Source organism: Dendropsophus ebraccatus, chromosome 10 (genome assembly GCF_027789765.1).
Source record: "Dendropsophus ebraccatus isolate aDenEbr1 chromosome 10, aDenEbr1.pat, whole genome shotgun sequence".
NCBI classification, from domain to species: Eukaryota; Metazoa; Chordata; class Amphibia; order Anura; family Hylidae; genus Dendropsophus; species Dendropsophus ebraccatus.
Window position 1 is genome coordinate 90,685,237 of NC_091463.1, and position 17,946 is coordinate 90,703,182.

Here is a 17,946-nt window from a genome sequence, read left to right on the forward strand (position 1 = left end):
GGCCTCTAATCTAGTCATGTCTGGCTAGAGCATCTTGCAATGAGGCTGTGGTGAAGAGGCGGAGCAAATCCACACTGGGTGGCCATCTTTTTTTTTTCTAAATTGTATTTTTTTCATTGAAATTTTTATATTTTTTATACAATGCAAGAATGAGTGTCCAAAAATGATCAATATTTTAATAATATTCACATAAGCTAAGACATTGCATGTACAACAGGAAAATACCCTGCTAAATCCACAAAAATTACAACTCACAAATAATGAGAGAACCTGACATAGACATACCTCTAGTAGAATGGTAGGTATAGCAAGTGCTTAGGGGAGACAGGACAAGACAAGAAACACAAGGAGGGGGTTCATGGTGGGGTTACATGAGCTATGCAGATTGTCCGGCATCTGGGAGTCTAGCGCGGGCCGATTCTCTTTCTGCCCAGTATATATCCCAGAGGTTCCAGACCTTATTGAGATGCTCCAGCCTATTGTTAATCATTGCAGTTCCATATTTCTAACATCTAGGATCCATGCATATAAATCATTTCTGGTACGCACAAGCGTTTTCCTCCAGAACCGAGCTACTAGACATCTGGCTGCAGTAAGAACATGAATCAATAATTTCATTGTTTTGCATCCTAGTTTCATAGAGGGTACATTAAATAGGTAGAAGACCGGATCCAGGGGGATCTCTAGATCACTTAGGTCCTTAATTAGGTCCCGTACCATTTCCCTGTAAGGAATTATTAACAGGCACATCCAATAGATATGTTGGAGGGTGCCTATTCCCCCCCCCCTCCCACATCTCCAGTACACCTTGAGTAGGGACGGATTTAGTGCATGTAGGAATTCGGGCGTGTGGTGCCAGAAAAGCATCAGTTTATATTGATTCTCCTTATACGTTGTGCAGATAGATGTCTTAGCAGCTCTGTCCCATATCACATGCCAGACTGACTGGGGCAGTTGTTTCCCAAAAAGTGCTTCCCAGCATGACATGTAAGGGTATCTAATGTCCTCCCCAGGGGGAGGGCTCTTCAGTATACGGTATATGTCTGAAATAAGACCTTTAGTAGAAACCCCTGCTTTACACAGTCGCTCAAAATCTGTGGGGAGGGAAACCATAGTGGCAGAAAACAGCGTGGTCATAAAATGCTTAATCTGGAGATATTGATATTGTGCTGCAGGGGGTAGCGCATGGTCCATGGCTAAGGCGGAGAGCGGTAAGAGAGTTCTGTCCTTGGGGTTGACAATATCAGCAAATCTAAATAGTTTACTGGTTTGCCAAACCCTAGTCATAGCACCAGTTAGGCTATCAGGTAAACGCGGGTGAAATAAAAAGGAGGTCATAGGAGAATGCTTAGAGACTAGAGAAAACTTTTTAATAAACATACTCCATATTCGCCTAGTGTGAGCTATGGGGCCTAGGACTGGCCCTTGGAGAGATGTGTTCGAGGTGGCCCATAGAAGGGAATTGGGGTGTATTGGGGCTATCCATAGTTTTTCGACTTCATCCACTTTGTGTAGGCCAGAGGTGCTGCCCAAGCGGGGACATGGCGTAGATGGGCTGCCCATCTGGGTGGCCATCTTAAAGTTCGTGATTATCATTCAAGGACTCAAGACAGTAGTTAGGCAAGAGCTGTTAGCCAAGAATTCTACTGCAAGTGTTAGATTTCCTAATGGGTCACCCCAACGACTAGCTTTCCCACTAGGTGGGCCTACATCCCTGATCCTGTGTCACTCTGTGCCCACAAGATAGCTTAGGTTGACGTTGAACTAGAACAAAGGTTATTTCAAGTGTTTACCACTAAAGTCAAGTATTCAAGTATTTACAATATTCAGAGTGCTGAATACAATGTCTCAGGTACTTATCTATAGTCCACTCCAGCGTCAATGCTGTGGTCACTTAAAAGTATCTTCCTTTATCTACCAGCTGTGATTCTACGTGTGAAAAACTACCAGTATTTGTTGTCCTACAAAGATTCTCCTAACAGTGAACAGACCACCTATTGTAATCCAAAAGACTTAATGCCGTGTGTTGCACTACAAAGATTTTCAGTAAAGACGTTAACTTGTTTCAAGTAATCTGGACTCAGTACTCTCTATTACACAACACCTGCACTATTTACACCTGTTCCATTAAAAAAGCTGTGTCAACGTATTCAGGGGTGGGCACATAACATTCCTTACCACCGTGACAAGTGCCTCAACAGTACATACCACCTCGGCAACTTTACTTTGCTCTACTTTACACCAGTTTGATAAATCTCCCCCTAAGATTTTCTGTTAGTCAGACTGGTGATCATATGACCCAGTGACAGTAATGGAAAGTATGGAAGCAGCTGTGCTGTAGGACTAGTGATGGTAGTTGTGCATGATAAAGTAATAAGCAAATAATAATAATAATTATTTTATTTATAAAGCTCCAACCGCAATACTTTACATTTTGTCTTTAGCTAAGTGACATGTACCCCCACATAGTTCCACAAAAAATATAAGCTTGGATCATAAAAAAAAACTTTCAAAACATCTAAAATGAATAGGTAACAGGTATCTTTACTCCACTAGTGAATCCTAGGTATTCCAGTCCAACACTGATCATGACTTTTTTCTTTAAAGGAGAAGTGTCAGGCCCGCTCAGACAGTCAGCAGCCGTAGCGGGCAGGGCAGTTTTTAGGTTTTCTGTCGCCTGAGGCAAAACCTGAAATGCCCCCCCCCCCTTCTCCAATGCCCACCCTGCTCTATCGCCTCCCCTTATTGAAAATCATAGGTAAGTAAGACATGTGTGCAGAAAACCTGCAGCATATACTAATAAGTACTGTACATACACACAATCCAGCTGCGTCATAAATCACCCCGTTCCAGTTTCAAAGTTTCCATTTCCACCAATGTGTAAGCAATTCTTCAATCTTTATTGTTTCTCCAAGAATAAAAGCCCCTGATGTATACAATAGTCAATGCATTGTGACTACTCCTGGTGATCTTATTCATGGTCACACTACCATTACCCCGTGTGCTCCATGTAAAGAGGTAGTGATCACTTGTAGTGTATGTGTGAAGCATATACAATTCCTGCACAGTATTTCCAGTCCTGACTTCCTTGCATTCTATGTCTGTGTCCAATTATCACCTGCAGGTCATGGGGTCAATGAAGTCAGTGGTGTGTAGCAGACAGTATAGTTTATGGCCACTCCATAAAATCTGCCGCCCTGAGCAATAAACCTCATGGCAGAGGCAGCCCTGGTAGAGGAGTCCTGCCTTGGACACTTACTGTCTGAACGGGCCTGACACGTAAAGTCCCAGGTCCCCATTCAGACCTAGAAGTGGCCAGAACCAGGAACCATAGAAGTCACCCACCTCCTCCCCGGCTGTTTAGAAAAGAAAGTGTGTGCCCAGAATTCTCCTTTAATGTCTTTTATTTTAAGTGACTCAAAAAAATATGGATACCCTTTAAATAACAGGAGGAGGAGATGCAGATAGCTATATGCATATCATATCTATTTAACGCAGTCCAATTAAAAATTAATGTAAAGTTTATTAAATTAAATTGAATTAAAGTAAAGCAAGAACCTAAAGGCTGATAGACATCATTTACACAGTCCCCATCATTTTACAGAGTTCCCCCATATGTTCCCTTGTGGCGCTTTGAACATGTAAAGTACTGTACATAGGGTGGGATCATCTCTTTCACGGACACACTCTCTAGATTCTGTTCTTCATAGACAATCTCCTCAGGGCAGACTTCACGTCCTTGTTTTTTAGGCTGTAGATCAGTGGATTTAGCATTGGTATAGCTGCTGTGTTAAAAAGTGAGAAAAACTTTTTGTCTGTAGAGTTCACCATGACTGGTAATATGTACTGGCAGGTCAGGGTGATATAGATAATTATCACGACTGTCAGATGTGAGGAGCATGTGTAAAACGCCTTTCGCCTCCCGGTAGTAGTTGGGATCTTGAGTATGGCCGAAATGATGAAGCCATAGGGTATAAATGTCAAAATAAAAGGCAAAATGTCGAAAAGTATGAGTCCTTCAGTGAGGTTCAAGATCTCCATTATTGAGGTGTCACTGCAGGTCATTCTTACAATGGACATAATGTCACAGAAAAAGTGGTCAATATGGTTGGTCATATAACAAGTAAAACCTGATACAACAACAACGGGAGGAATGATCAGCAAGAAACCCAACATCCAACAGCAAGAAGCCAAAAGAACACAAATTCCCCTGTTCATGACTGAATGATAACGCAACGGGTTACAGACGGCCACATACCGGTCATAACTCATTGCCGACAGGATGAAAAGTTCATGGCCCATAAGGGAGGCAAAGAGGTACATTTGGGTGAGACAACTATTGAAGGAAATTGCATAATTTCCTGAGGTAAAGATAAAGGGAAGTTTATGTAGAGAAATAGTCGATGAAGACATGTCTATGATGGACAAGTTGGCCAAGAAGAAGTACATGGGAGTGTGGAGATGATGATCTAAACAGACTAGTAGGAGAATAGTCATGTTACCACCAAGAGTTACAAGATATATCAAGAGAACCAGGAGGAATATGGGTAATTGCTGTTCTGGCACATCTGATATCCCTTTAATAATAAAGTAGGCCACCATAGTCTGATTTGAAGGATTTAGATCCATAACTTAGTTTTTGGATCTGTAAAAGAGACAAATGTAATTTTGTATATTTTGCTCAATTCAGTTCCATCCATTCATCCATATCATCAGTTCATCACTAAATCGGGCAGTAGATATGAGCCAATATTAATCAGGCCACCGCCCAATCCAGACCCCTGAATCAGACTACTCTGGACAATATAGATCCCAGAATCAAAGGACCTACACAATTCCATGCCAATAGGTAGACCTTAGTATAATTCAGGCTCCAAAATTATATCTCCTGCATAATACAGACCCCCGAATCTGACTTCCTGCACAATCTAGAACCCAAAAATCAGACCCCTGCACAATACAGACCCCTAAATCTGCCCCCCAAGCAATTCAAACCCCAGAATCAGACCCCCTGCGTAATACATAACCCACAATCAGACCTCCTGCACAAAACACCTCCGAATAAATGAACACTGTTAAAAAAATATACTCTTAAAGCTGAGCTGTGATGGGTTGCTATGGACAGAACCAGACTGTGTTTTACAGGTTTTTTTTTTTACTCTCCTCAATCTATAAAAACTAATAATACCCACATCATTGTGCGGTGAGTGGGTGTCAGCTGGTATGGTGGTGTGGTAGCTGAGTGGGTCTAGGGTCACTTGGCCACTTGTCATGGTAGCCTGATGTAGGACCCACAGTTGACACGTCACCAGCACTCCAAAAGATTTAACCCAAGTGTACAGGTGTTTGTGGGTGCGGGTGCACAAGGAATAGGTCAGAGTCCAATGCTTTAGGAAAACAGAACAGTTTACTTAGTAGAACGTATTGCAATACAGGGAAGGTTCCTTGGTAGTAATACAGTTCAGTGAAATACAGAAAAGTACAATCTTGCAAGTTACTTAGGTGCTTATGGTTGAGGTAGTGACAAGGTGATTTGGAGAAGAGAGTGTTTTGCAGTAGAGAGAGGAGAGGCATTGTCAGAGGGGCCTTTTCCAATGTAGAAGTGTACTATGCCGGAACAGTAGAGGTGTGTAGAAGAAAAATAGAGAATACTCGTACTCACGAATGACCTATAGTCTGACCACCTTCTGCTCCCTAGTTGTGGGCTACCTGTCCTAGGTGGATAAAACGAGCCCCAGGCCTTGTTATCTGGGTAAAGCAGATTCCCAAGACTTCCCAGTTGTCCTGCATTGCGCAGTAGAATATGTAGACTTTCCATACCTTTGTTCCACTGGGGTGAGTTCCTATTACTGCTGAGGTAACTGCCCTGCACTTTATAGAGAGGTTCCTGGCTGTGCGGGCTGTGTGTATGCAGAGAGAGAGAGAGAAAAGAAGAAAGGCTAAAGAAAGGAGGGAAAGCACCTGCACATGTGAGTGGTTAAAAGACAACATGTGACACAAAACAGTTAACCCTTGGAAGAATTTAGCTGTGCATAGAAATAAGTTACAAGCAAACACAGCAGTGACACCTAGGGGGGAAAACACTAACTGCAGTGAATACCTCATCCCACTTGTGTAAACCTGAGGAAGTTACCATACTCGGGTGCAATAAAGACTTAGGGGCCTTTACCGGGTCACTACAATTGTACTGTGCATGTCAATTACTGAGTAAACATCCAAAGAGCAGGAGGAAAATTAGCAAATATCTATAATGTCTATCAAAGTAGCTTTATCCCATGCTGTATCAAATAGTAAAGACAGAGAGGACTGAATACAGCAGAGTAAAAGCTGTTTCAAAAAAGATTGGGACAGTGAACTGACAGTACAAATCTGCTTTGTTTAGAAAAGATTTTCTCAATGAGGGGGTCACAATAATTAATACAATGGGAAAAAAAATCCACCACTTGATGATCTCTAGGAATCTTGTTAAGAGCACTCCAAAACCACAATGATTAATCTTGAAAAAAAAATAAGAAAAATAAGAAGGACCCTTAGGGTAACAGCATAAGCCATCCAGAAGATTCTACAAACCACACAAACATTGTTCATGTGTTTACTATTAGCAAATGATTGAGTAAGGAAGGTATCAATAACAGGACATCATGAATTATGTCCCTTAAAAAAACAAAAACAATTTTTTTTCTAGTATTCTAGTCATAGATGAGACCAATATCCATGCAGAATGGTGGAGGGAGCGTCCTGGTCCGGGGCTGCTTTGTTACCTAAGGGCCAGGATATATAGCAAAACTGTAATCAATGTGAGCAAGAATAACAAATTATTTTAAGATTTAGTAAAACATTTTACAGGAGAATTAAGTGTAACAGTCTACGACCTCAAGAGACGCTGGGTGATACAAGACAATGGCTCAAACCAGAAGGAAGGTGGATTAGCAAAAGAATGGTGGAAAAACAAGAGTAGAGTCAGAGATTTGATTTTAACCCATTAGAATGCCATGACATGACCTTAATGTGTCCGTGACTGTAAGGCATCCTAGAAATACTGACAACCCCACTGGTGATGGGATGAATGGTCAAAGACTCCTCCTCAAAATTGCACAAATTTTAGTGGTGGTGGTGGTGGTACAACAGTAGTTGCTGTTAAAAAAAAAAAAAAAAGTCATAATTGAAGGCTTTACTTTTCTCCCTGCACTGTGGATGTTTACTCAAAGCAATATTTATAAATATGGATATACATAATTTTACACATATATGTACAAATACTAATAATAAATTATTAGCAACAATAAAATACAAATAATAATTATAATGTATCATAAATATAGAAATACAGAAAGAATTAAATAAAAGTAAATAAAATAAAATGGATCAGATAAAAATAAAATAAAAATCAGATATATAGATGATGTATCTTACTGTTTGGTAGCTAACACTATAAAATAATCACAGTAGAAGTTTACAAATAAAACATTATGGAGTTTTCCTACTTTGCACAAAAGGTGAACTCTCTCAGATGCCGCTATTTAAGTATAAGAGCCCCCATGTGCGATGTCGGTTGCTCATTAGTCCTAATTGGCATTGACTGTAAACATCAGGCCCTGGAGAGTTCTATCGCTTTCTGTAGTGTGAACGCCTGGATTTTATAAAACTTTTAATTAGTCATTAACCTTTGTACATGGGTCTGTTGGATCTCATTCTATTTTTATTTTATTTTTTATAAATATCTAGAATTATATTTGACTTCCATAGTTTTTTTTTTTTTTTACTAATCTCTAATGTTTTTATTCTGGGATGCGGTTTTGTATTTACAGGATCTTCACCAACTAATGTGTCCTCCTGCATTCCTCTTTCATGATGGTCATTAGAAGAGTTTATCCATACTGTACTAGTGTAAGAATGTGTACCTCGCCCTCTGACATAGCGAATGGTTATGTACTAATACAATTAGTACATTGTTGATATATTGATATACCAATATCAAAATACATTCAAGAAGGAATACCACATTGTCCCTGCAGTGCCCCCATAGACTTAAATGGGCCAAATTTAGTTTACTAGTCACTATATTTAGTTTGTTTTCTTTGCCCTAGTCTACTGGGTACATCATGAGATAAGCCTATAAATGCATTGTTTTGTCACCATTTTTTACTTCAAAGAAGCCAATTAGGCAGAAAATTTGACATATACATTCTAAATATGTTGTATTTGATTGAAGAAAAAGATTGCTAGATCATCTGGGCAGCCCATAGAGAATAGCGGCGGTGTGTTGCCGCCGCTCCTATTCCACGGGGGGGGGGGGGGGGGGGGGGGGGCGGCACCAGATGGTTGCTATCATTGTCGTTTGTCTTTCAACATTGTTCATGTTGGCTGATCGCTGCCTTCTATTACATGGGACAATTATTATATTACCAAAGGATAAAAACGCTAAAAGCATAGTAATAAAGTAATTTTAAGGAACGTTTAACGTCAATGTTGTGCTCGCTTAACAGTATCTTCCTTTATCTACCAGCTGTGATTCTACTAGTGAAAAAGATTATCCTAACTGTGAACAGAACACCAGGAAGTGGTGCATTTTTTTCCAGGCTGATACAGTGATCTCTGCTGCCACCTCTGTCTGTGACGGTAACTGACGAAAGCAGGAGAGGTTTCCTGTGGGGAATTTCTACTCTAGACAGTTCCTGACATGGACAGAGGTGGCAGCAGAGAGCACTGTGTCAGACTGGAGTGAATACTCAGTACCAGGGAAAAATGCTGGCTCCGGCTGGTAACATCTGGTTTGTTTTCTATGACTCTTACAACACTTATAGATCATTAAACTGGAAAACAAACTATTGCTCAACTCTACAATTTACCCTGCCCCTCTGTTATTTGACTTCCCTGATATCTTACTACTGAGTGTAAATGGCTCATTGCCAAGGGCACGACGGAGAAAGATATTTTTTTGGAAGAATAATTTTGTAGTATATATATTGGGACACAAATGCCGGAATGATTGTGGAAGGGGGGGTATATTTCTCCTAGATTCTTCTCCTATGTCAGCTAACAGCCAAAGCCTCTCACCTGTAGAGTAATTAACCCCTTCAGAACCAGGCTAATTTTTATTTTTGCGTTTTAGTTTTTTCCTTCTCATGTTTAAAAGGCCATAGCGCTTGTATTTTCTTCCATTTACAGACCCACATGAGCACTTCTTTTTTGCGCCACTAATTGTACTTTACAACGGCGAAAATTTTTATTAAAGTATTGTATTGTCCCCCAAAAGTTATACAAATCAGCAATATACACTTATTACAGGAAATGTACATAAAGTGCTTTTTTCCTTGCACTTAGGCTCCCTGCACTTTCCCTGCATCAAGGCTTCACTTCCTGGATAGCATGGTGTTGTCACTTCCTGGATAATATGGTGATGTCACTTTCTGGATAACATGGTGTTGTCACTTTCTGGATAACATGGTGATGTCACTTTCTGGATAACATGGTGATGTCACTTTCTGGATAACATGGTGATGTCACTTTCTGGATAACATGGTGATGTCACTTCTTGGATAACATGGTGATGTCACTTCCTGGATAACATGGTGATGTCACTTCCTGGATAAAAAAGTGATGCCCCGACTGCCAGAGCTGTGCGGGCTGTGGCTGCTGGAGAGGATGATGGCAGAGGGATGCTCTGTGTCCCTCCAGTGCCCCGTGTCCCTCAGTGTCCCTCTGCCATCATCCTCTCCAGCAGCCACAGCCGAGGAAGTGACATATCCATGTTATCCAGGAAGTGACATCACCATGTTATCCAAGAAGTGACATCCCCATTTTATCCAGGAAGTGACATCCCCATTTTATCCAGGAAGTGACATCACCAGGAAGTGAAGCCTTGATGCAGTAGTAAGTGCAGAGAAAAAAAGCCCTTTATAAGCATTTCCCGTAATAAGTGTTTATTGGTAATTTGTATAACTTTTGGGGGACAATACAATACTTTAATTAAAAAAAAATTGTCTTCTCCTTTAATTTTTCCACAAAGTATACTGAAAAAACGGAATTTAAAATTATATGCGCGGTAAAATTAAAAAAGAAAAGGAATTTGTTTTCATTTTGGGGGTTTCGTGTTTACGCCAGTCGCCCTATAGTAAAACTGACATGTTATATATGTTCCTCAAGTCAGTACAATTACAATGATATGCAGTTTAAATTACTTTTATTTTATCTGACGGCTTTAAAAAAAAAAAAACTACAAAACAAAAACTAAATGTGTTTAACATTGCTCTATTCCCAGCCTTATAACGCTTTTATCCTATGGTCTATGGGGCTGCGTCGGGTATCATTTTTTGCGCCATGATCTGTACTTTCTATCGGTACCTTGATTGCGTATATGCAACTTTTTGATCACTTTTTATTACAAATTTTCTGGATTTGATGTGACAAAAAATGCGCAATTTTGAACTTTGGTGGGTTTTTGCGCTTACAGTGTTTACCATGAGAGATCAAGAATGTGATATCTTAATAGTTCGGGCGATTTCACATTCGGCGATACCAAACATGTTTGTTTATTTATTTATTGATTTTTATTTATAAAATGGGAAAAGGGGCGTGATTCAAACTTTTATTAGGGGAGAGGATTTTTATTAATAAAAACACTTTTTTTTTTTTACTGTACACTGTAACTTTTAGTCCGCCTGGGGGACATTAAGTATTACTGCAGTGATCTCCCATAGAGATCAGTGCAGTATACTTAATACAGCAATGATTGATGAGATCACTGCTGTATTACTCTGGTCTGCAGCAGACCAGGTAGATGGATTGTCAAGCCAGGATCAGCATCAGTGCAAAGCTGAGTCCTGGCTTGGTAAGGAAAAGGCATCTGCCCTTCGCGATTGCATCGCGGGGGGGAGATCCCCCCACTAGACACCAGAGATAGGGGGAAAAATACATTTAAATGCAGCTTTCAGTTTTGACAGCTGCATTTAAATGTATAATTAGCGGGCACTGTGATCATACCACGCCCGCTAATAGCCGTGGTCCACATAGCACGGCTACACATAGCACCCAGGATCGCGGTGGTTCAGAGCGGGGTTGCCGTGCGACCCCTCCCTAAATGCCCCCATCCGTATCAGAACGTACAGTTACGTGCTGATGTGGGAAAGGATTAATGAAGGTGCTCAGAATGCGGGTTTTAAGGGAAGCCAGGAGGGCAGATATATCTCTCTGGCTAGGGAAAGATTGGTGTGAGTAGTAAAGGTTGCACAAGAACATAGCAACTTTTACCCCACTCTTGTCTCCAGGTCAGGTGTGGTTTGCAATTAAGCTTAATTTAGTTCAACAGAGTTTAAAACCCCACCCAATCTGGAGACAAGAGAGGGGGAAAAGTGACCATGTTTTTCTAGCGCTGGATAACCCCTTTAAATGTTTTGTAAGCTGGCAGGGAGCAGCACTCTAGCTGATAGTCAGGATACCTGAACGTATAGTAAGTGCCGGACAGGCAAGGATTTTTTTGATGCTGTTTTTGGGTGCTGGGTGTGCATTATGGGAAGTCACTGGGTGCTGGGTGTACATTATGGGAAGTCACTGGGTTCTGGGTGTGCATTATGGGAAGTCACTGGGTACTGGGTGTGCATTATGGGAAGTCACTGGGTGCTGGGTGTGCATTATGGGAAGTCACTGGGTGCTGGGTGTGCATTATGGGAAGTCACTGGGTGCTGGGTGTGCATTATGGGAAGTCACTGGGTGCTGGGTGTGCATTATGGGAAGTCACTGGGTGCTGGGTGTGCATTATGGGAAGTCACTGGGTGCTGGGTGTACATTATAGGAAGTCACTGGGTGCTGGGTGTGCATTATGGGAAGTCACTGGGTGCTGGGTGTGCATATTATGGGAAGGTGCTGGGTGTGCATTATAGAAAGTCACTGGGTGCTGGGTGTGTATTATACCAAGTCACTGGGTGCTAGGTGGGCATATTATGGGAAGGTGGTGGGTGTGCATTATGGGAAGTCACTGGGTACTGGGTGTGTATTATAGAAAGTCACTGGGTGCTGGGTGTGTATTATAGGAAGTCACTGGGTACTGGATGTGCATTATAGGAAGTCACTGGGTGCTGGGTGTACACTATAGAAAGTCACTGGGTGCTGGGTGTGTATTATAGGAAGTCACTGGGTGCTGGGTGTGTATTATAAGAAGTCACTGGGTGCTGGGTGTACATTAAACCAAGTCACTGGGTGCTGGGTGTGCATTATAGGAAGTCACTGGGTGCTAGGTGTGTATTATAGGAAGTCACTGGGTGCTGGGTGTGCATTATAGCAAGTCACTGGGTGCTGGGTGTGTATTATACCAAGTCACTGGGTGCTGGGTGTGTATTATACCAAGTCACTGGGTGCTGGGTGTGCATTATAGGAAGTCACTGGGTGCTGGGTGTGTATTATACCAAGTCACTGGGTGCTGGGTGTGCATTATACCAAGTCACTGGGTGCTGGGTGTGTATTATAGGAAGCCACTGGGTGCTGGGTGTGTATTATAGGAAGTCACTGGGTGCTGGGTGTACATTATACCAAGTCACTGGGTGCTGGGTGTACATTATAGGATATCACTGGGTGCTGGGTGTGCATTATAGGAAGCCACTGGGTGCTGGGTGTGCATTATAGGAAGTTACTGGGTGCTGGGTGTGCAATATAGGAAGTCACTGGGTGCTGGGTGTACATTATAGGAAGTCACTGGGTGCTGGGTGTACATTATACCAAGTCACTGGGTGCTGGGTGTGCATTATACCAAGTCACTGGGTGCTGGGTGTGCATTATACCAAGTCACTGGGTGCTGGGTGTGCATTATACCAAGTCACTGGGTGCTGGGTGTGCATTATACCAAGTCACTGGGTGCTGGGTGTGCATTATGGGAAGTCACTGGGTGCTGGGTGTGTATTATAGGAAGTCACTGGGTGCTGGGTGTGTATTATAGGAAGTCACTGGGTGCTGGGTGTGTATAATAGGAAGTCACTGGGTGCTGGGTGTGTATAATAGGAAGTCACTGGGTGCTGGGTGTGTATTATAGGAAGTCACTGGGTGCTGGGTGTGTATTATAGGAAGTCACTGGGTGCTGGGTGTGCATTATAGGAAGTCACTGGGTGCTGGGTGTGCATTATAGGAAGTCACTGGGTGCTGGGTGTGTATTATAGGAAGTCACTGGGTGCTGGGTGTGCATTATAGAAAGTCACTGGGTGCTGGGTGTGCATTATAGAAAGTCACTGGGTGCTGGGTGTGCATTATGGGAAGTCACTGGGTGCTGGGTGTGTATTATAGGAAGTCACTGGGTGCTGGGTGTGCATTATAGGAAGTCACTGGGTGCTGGGTGTACATTATAGGAAGTCACTGGGTGCTGGGTGTGTATTATAGGAAGTCACTGGGTGCTGGGTGTGTATTATAGGAAGTCACTGGGTGCTGGGTGTGTATTATAGGAAGTCACTGGGTGCTGGGTGTACATTATAGGAAGTCACTGGGTGCTGGGTGTGTATTATAGGAAGTCACTGGGTGCTGGGTGTGTATTATAGGAAGTCACTGGGTGCTGGGTGTGTATAATAGGAAGTCACTGGGTGCTGGGTGTGTATTATAGGAAGTCACTGGGTGCTGGGTGTGTATTATAGGAAGTCACTGGGTGCTGGGTGTGCATTATAGGAAGTCACTGGGTGCTGGGTGTGCATTATAGGAAGTCACTGGGTGCTGGGTGTGTATTATAGGAAGTCACAGTGAACATTGATATTACGCTGCTGATCCACCAACGTCCACTACTGTCCATGACGGAAATTTAATCTTTGACAGGCTGATTGACATTTTTTTTTACATTTGGACACTGTCACAGAAACAGGTGTTGAAAAAAAAATCACGACTCTGCAATAGTCCCACTATTGTAGCTACTATAGATTTCCTGTTTTATAAAAAATTTGTTTGTATGAGATTCGCAAACATTCTAGTGATTGGCTCATCTCTATATACAGTATATTGTGTGCTGTTTAGTCTCACAAAAGTGATGTTATGCTAATTGTGCTCATGGAATGATGTCAGTGCGAATATGTCCCAATATCTATGACTAAGGGAATGTTCCGTACTGGAAATGTGTTGGACTGAGTCGGTTTTGATGTATCCTCCCTTGTTCTTATGGATCACTTGTTCACCGGGCACACATATACCCCTTACTCTTAAGGCTATGCTCAGACAATGTACTTTTTATGAAAAGAACGGCCATTCTTTTCAATATACATAACGCCCATTCTTTACATAATAAAATGATTTGCATTGACGTCAACGCAAACAATGACTGTTGTTTACACAATGTAGCAAACAGCGGCCATTATAAAGATAATGAACAAGTCAATTATTAATGGCCGTTGTTTATAGCTGTACATACAACATACTTTTTTTTTTTCTACCCATCCTTTGCATAAAAGTCAATGGAATTTTATTTCAGGACACACCCAAACGGGATAGAAGTCACTATTTAGCTAAAATAATGTTCCTAAGGCTGATATTGGAATATCCGCCGTAGGAATGTGCTAAACAATGACCATTGTTCATACAGTGTGTGAACATAGCCCAAAGCAGTGCTTAAATCTATACCACTATACAGGCAAAATTGCAGGGGCTATAAATTTCCCCTCTAAAAGCCATGTCCCCCACCCCCCCTGCTTAGGGCTCTGAGGGAGTCTTTCTTTATAGCAGTAAGTCTTAGGGTCCTATACCACGGGCTGATGGGGGCCCGATCAATAATGTAAACGAGTGCCGATCTGCTAGATCGGCGCTCGTTTACTGGGCCTATTACACGGCCCGATAATTGTTCAGCGAGGGCTGCAGGGACATTATTACCGATGTCCTTGCAGCCCTTGTTTAAACACCATACTTCACCTAAACATATTGCAGGTCTTCTCCTGCGCTTCTTCTTCCTCCTGGTCCCGCATGCAGCAGCAGCTTCGGTGCGGCCTGTCTTAGCTGACAGACCGCTCAGCCAATCACTGGCCAGGACCGCCGCAGGCCAGTGATTGGCTGAGCAATCACTGGCCTGCTGCGGTCCTGGCCAGTGATTGGCTGAGCGGTCTGTCAGCTCAGACAGGCCGCACCGAAGCTACTGCTGCATGCGGGACCAGGAGGAAGGAGAGCAGGAGAAGCCCTGCAACATGGATAGGTAAAGCATAGTGCTTGTGAAATCGTCGGTCGCCCACTGCGCATCGCTATTCCATGCAGCAATGCGCGGTCGGTGCCCAGTGTTTTTCATTGTCTCTAATTTACGGAGCGATAATCGGCTGAATCGGGCCAATTCAGCTGATTATCGTTCCGTGGAAAAGGACCCTAAATGTACTCTAACTTACACTCCCCTGACCCCCTTCTCCCTCCAGGCTTAGTACATTAAATTTAAAAAATCATCTTGGAATATCCCTTTAAGAAGTATATATGTATATATTGAATACATTTTTATTAAATAATCTGCTACTAGCCAGAACACTTTCATAGTTCCTGTCTAGTCCGTGCCTCAAATGGTCAGAGCGTTTTTGGTAACATGAGAGGGGCCTATATATTATTAGGGAGGTGGCTTTGCTATTGATGGTTGGAAGCTGATGGCTTACTATTGAATTCTGCTACCACTAGGTAAAAAAGTTCTTTCAAATCAACTGATTAGTAATTTAGTTCCATTAAAAAATTCTCAAATATTCCAGTACTTATCAGCTGCTGTATGTCCTGCTTTCCAGTCTGAAGAGCAGGAGAGGTTTTCTATGGGGATTTGCTTCTGTTTTGGACAGTTCCTGACATGGACAGAGGTGGCAGTAGAGAGCGCTGTGTGAGATTTGAAAGAATACACCACTTCCTGCATGACATACAACAGCTGATAAGTACTGGAAGACTTGAGATTTTTTTAATAGAAGTAAATGACAAATCTCTGGCACCAGTTGAATTAAAAGAAATTTATTTTGGATGAACTACCCCTTTAAGTGATAAATGGCTAGGTCACGTGATTAGCAGACAAGCTGCAACCCATATGGACAAATGGGGTACTGCAAGTAAACAAATTGTAATAATTTCAAAAAAACAATTCAAAGAAAAAAAAATGTTATATCTTTCCAGTGACCTATTAAACTTTTAACTTTAAAAAAAAAAAAAAAAGTTTTACCAGGGAAGTTAAGTGTTGAAAGTTTGTATCTATAGTTCTAGTCAATATCCTCAGGGGCAGATCTCTAGAGACAGCTGAACTTTCCAAGACAAAGAGTATAAAGGAACACTGCCACTGACTAGTAACAGTAAAGACCCGACCTACGTGTCCAGGTAAGTAAATGACAGCCGCTCTGTGGTGGAATATGGGATGTTTTTGGTCACTGCTAGAGAGGCGTATAACTACTGTATAAAAAGTAGTTTTTTTTTCCCGATGCATTTGGTCGACAGACAAATTTATTATTACAGAGAATTTCTCCTATTTTTATATTTTACCATTTGATATTAAGGAAAGACATTCCTCTATAGATAAAACTCAATTGACTTTATTGACACAATTGATTTTGTTTTATACATGGGGCCTCATGTATCATTATGTCTCCATATTCTCTTAGAATAGTTAAGGTGAAGCTTTCATTTAAGGTTTATTTATAACACAAACCAATAGTACAAGCGATTTTAAGAAAATCTGTAAAAAATTTTATTAGGACAAAACAAAAACTATTTTTTTTTAATCACCCCCGCGCCCCGAATGGGACAATGACCAACATTCAATTATTGTATTTTCAGATTTGAGCACAATGTAGAACCAATGAAGTCTCCAAACCTCACCACATTGCAATATTTCATCATTAAGGGGATCTCCGATGTTCCCAAGTTTCAGGTACCTATTTTTCTTCTGGTCTTTCTCATTTACCTCACCACACTTGGTGGGAATATGACCATTCTGATATTGGTTTGGAAAAACAATCATCTACACACTCCCATGTACTTCTTCCTTGCCAATCTCTCCATCCTGGACATGTCTTCATCCACCATCACGTTACATAGGACCCTCACCAACTTCATAATGGGTGATAAATCTATATCGGTCTGTTCCTGCCTGATGCAGATGTATTTCTTCTCTTCCCTCACCAGTGATGAGTTACTGATCCTGACCGCCATGAGTTATGATCGCTATGTGGCCATCTGTAACCCCTTACGTTATCATGCGGTCATGAACCACAGAGTTTGTGCTGTCTTGGCTATGGCTTGTTGGGTCTGGGGTTTTCTTCAGGTTAGTCCCCTGGTTGTTTCTCTCTCTCAATACACATGTTATAGATCCAATGAGATCAATCACTTCTTCTGTGACATGATGCCCCTGGTGAAGCTCCAGTGTGGTGACGTCTCCTTTTCGGAATGTTTTATTTTTGTGAATGGGGTTCTACTTGCAACATTTCCCTTTCTTCTCACTTTTGTTCCATATCTGTTCATAATAAAATCAGTATTAAAAATTCAATCCAGCGTTGGCCGACGTAAAGCCTTCTATACGTGTTCTTCTCACATTACAGTCATCGTCCTTCTCTATGGTACTCTTGTGTGTCAATATCTCAGACCTAACTCTATGGATGACTTGGATTCCAACAAGCTCTTCTCTTTATTCAACACGGCTGCTGTCCCCATGCTGAACCCATTGATTTATAGTTTAAAAAATAAAGATGTTAAGTTGGCTTTGAAGCGGATTTCTACCTGACTGTTGTATACTGATACTTGACGTTGATATTTGACAAGAGAAAGGCAGTTTGTTTGCATCTGCATATACATTTTTAATACAGAAAAAAATTTATGTTCCATTGAGTTGCCCCATATTAAGGTGGTTCTAATGGTGTAGATCATTCTAGCAGTATTGCTATAAATGGCCACTGTGGGGCTGACATCTATTTCATGCTACAATGAAGTCCCCCAAAGGTGAAGGTACCAGATCTCTAGAACCACTTCAAAGAAGATTATTGTGGAGGGAAAAAT

The 17,946-nt window shown here is 41.7% G+C and overlaps 2 protein-coding genes across 2 annotated transcripts; one reads left to right on the forward strand and one right to left on the reverse strand.

Moving 5' to 3' along the window:
- Positions 1 to 3,690: 3,690 nt before the first annotated feature.
- LOC138766564 (olfactory receptor 6C74-like) lies at positions 3,691 to 4,629 on the reverse strand. Its single transcript, XM_069944155.1, has one exon. It carries the CDS (start codon positions 4,627 to 4,629, stop codon positions 3,691 to 3,693), a length of 939 nt encoding a protein of 312 aa, XP_069800256.1.
- A 12,124-nt stretch (positions 4,630 to 16,753) lies between these two features.
- Positions 16,754 to 17,674, forward strand: LOC138766565 (olfactory receptor 2AP1-like). The gene has a single exon (XM_069944156.1). It carries the CDS (start codon positions 16,754 to 16,756, stop codon positions 17,672 to 17,674), a length of 921 nt encoding a protein of 306 aa, XP_069800257.1.
- The last annotated feature ends 272 nt before the right edge of the window (positions 17,675 to 17,946 follow it).

Coding starts and splice junctions, on each gene's coding strand:
- LOC138766565 (XM_069944156.1), top strand. CDS start 16,754: ATGAAGTCTCCAAACCTCACCACATTGCAATATTTCATCATTAAGGGG.
- LOC138766564 (XM_069944155.1), bottom strand. CDS start 4,629: ATGGATCTAAATCCTTCAAATCAGACTATGGTGGCCTACTTTATTATT.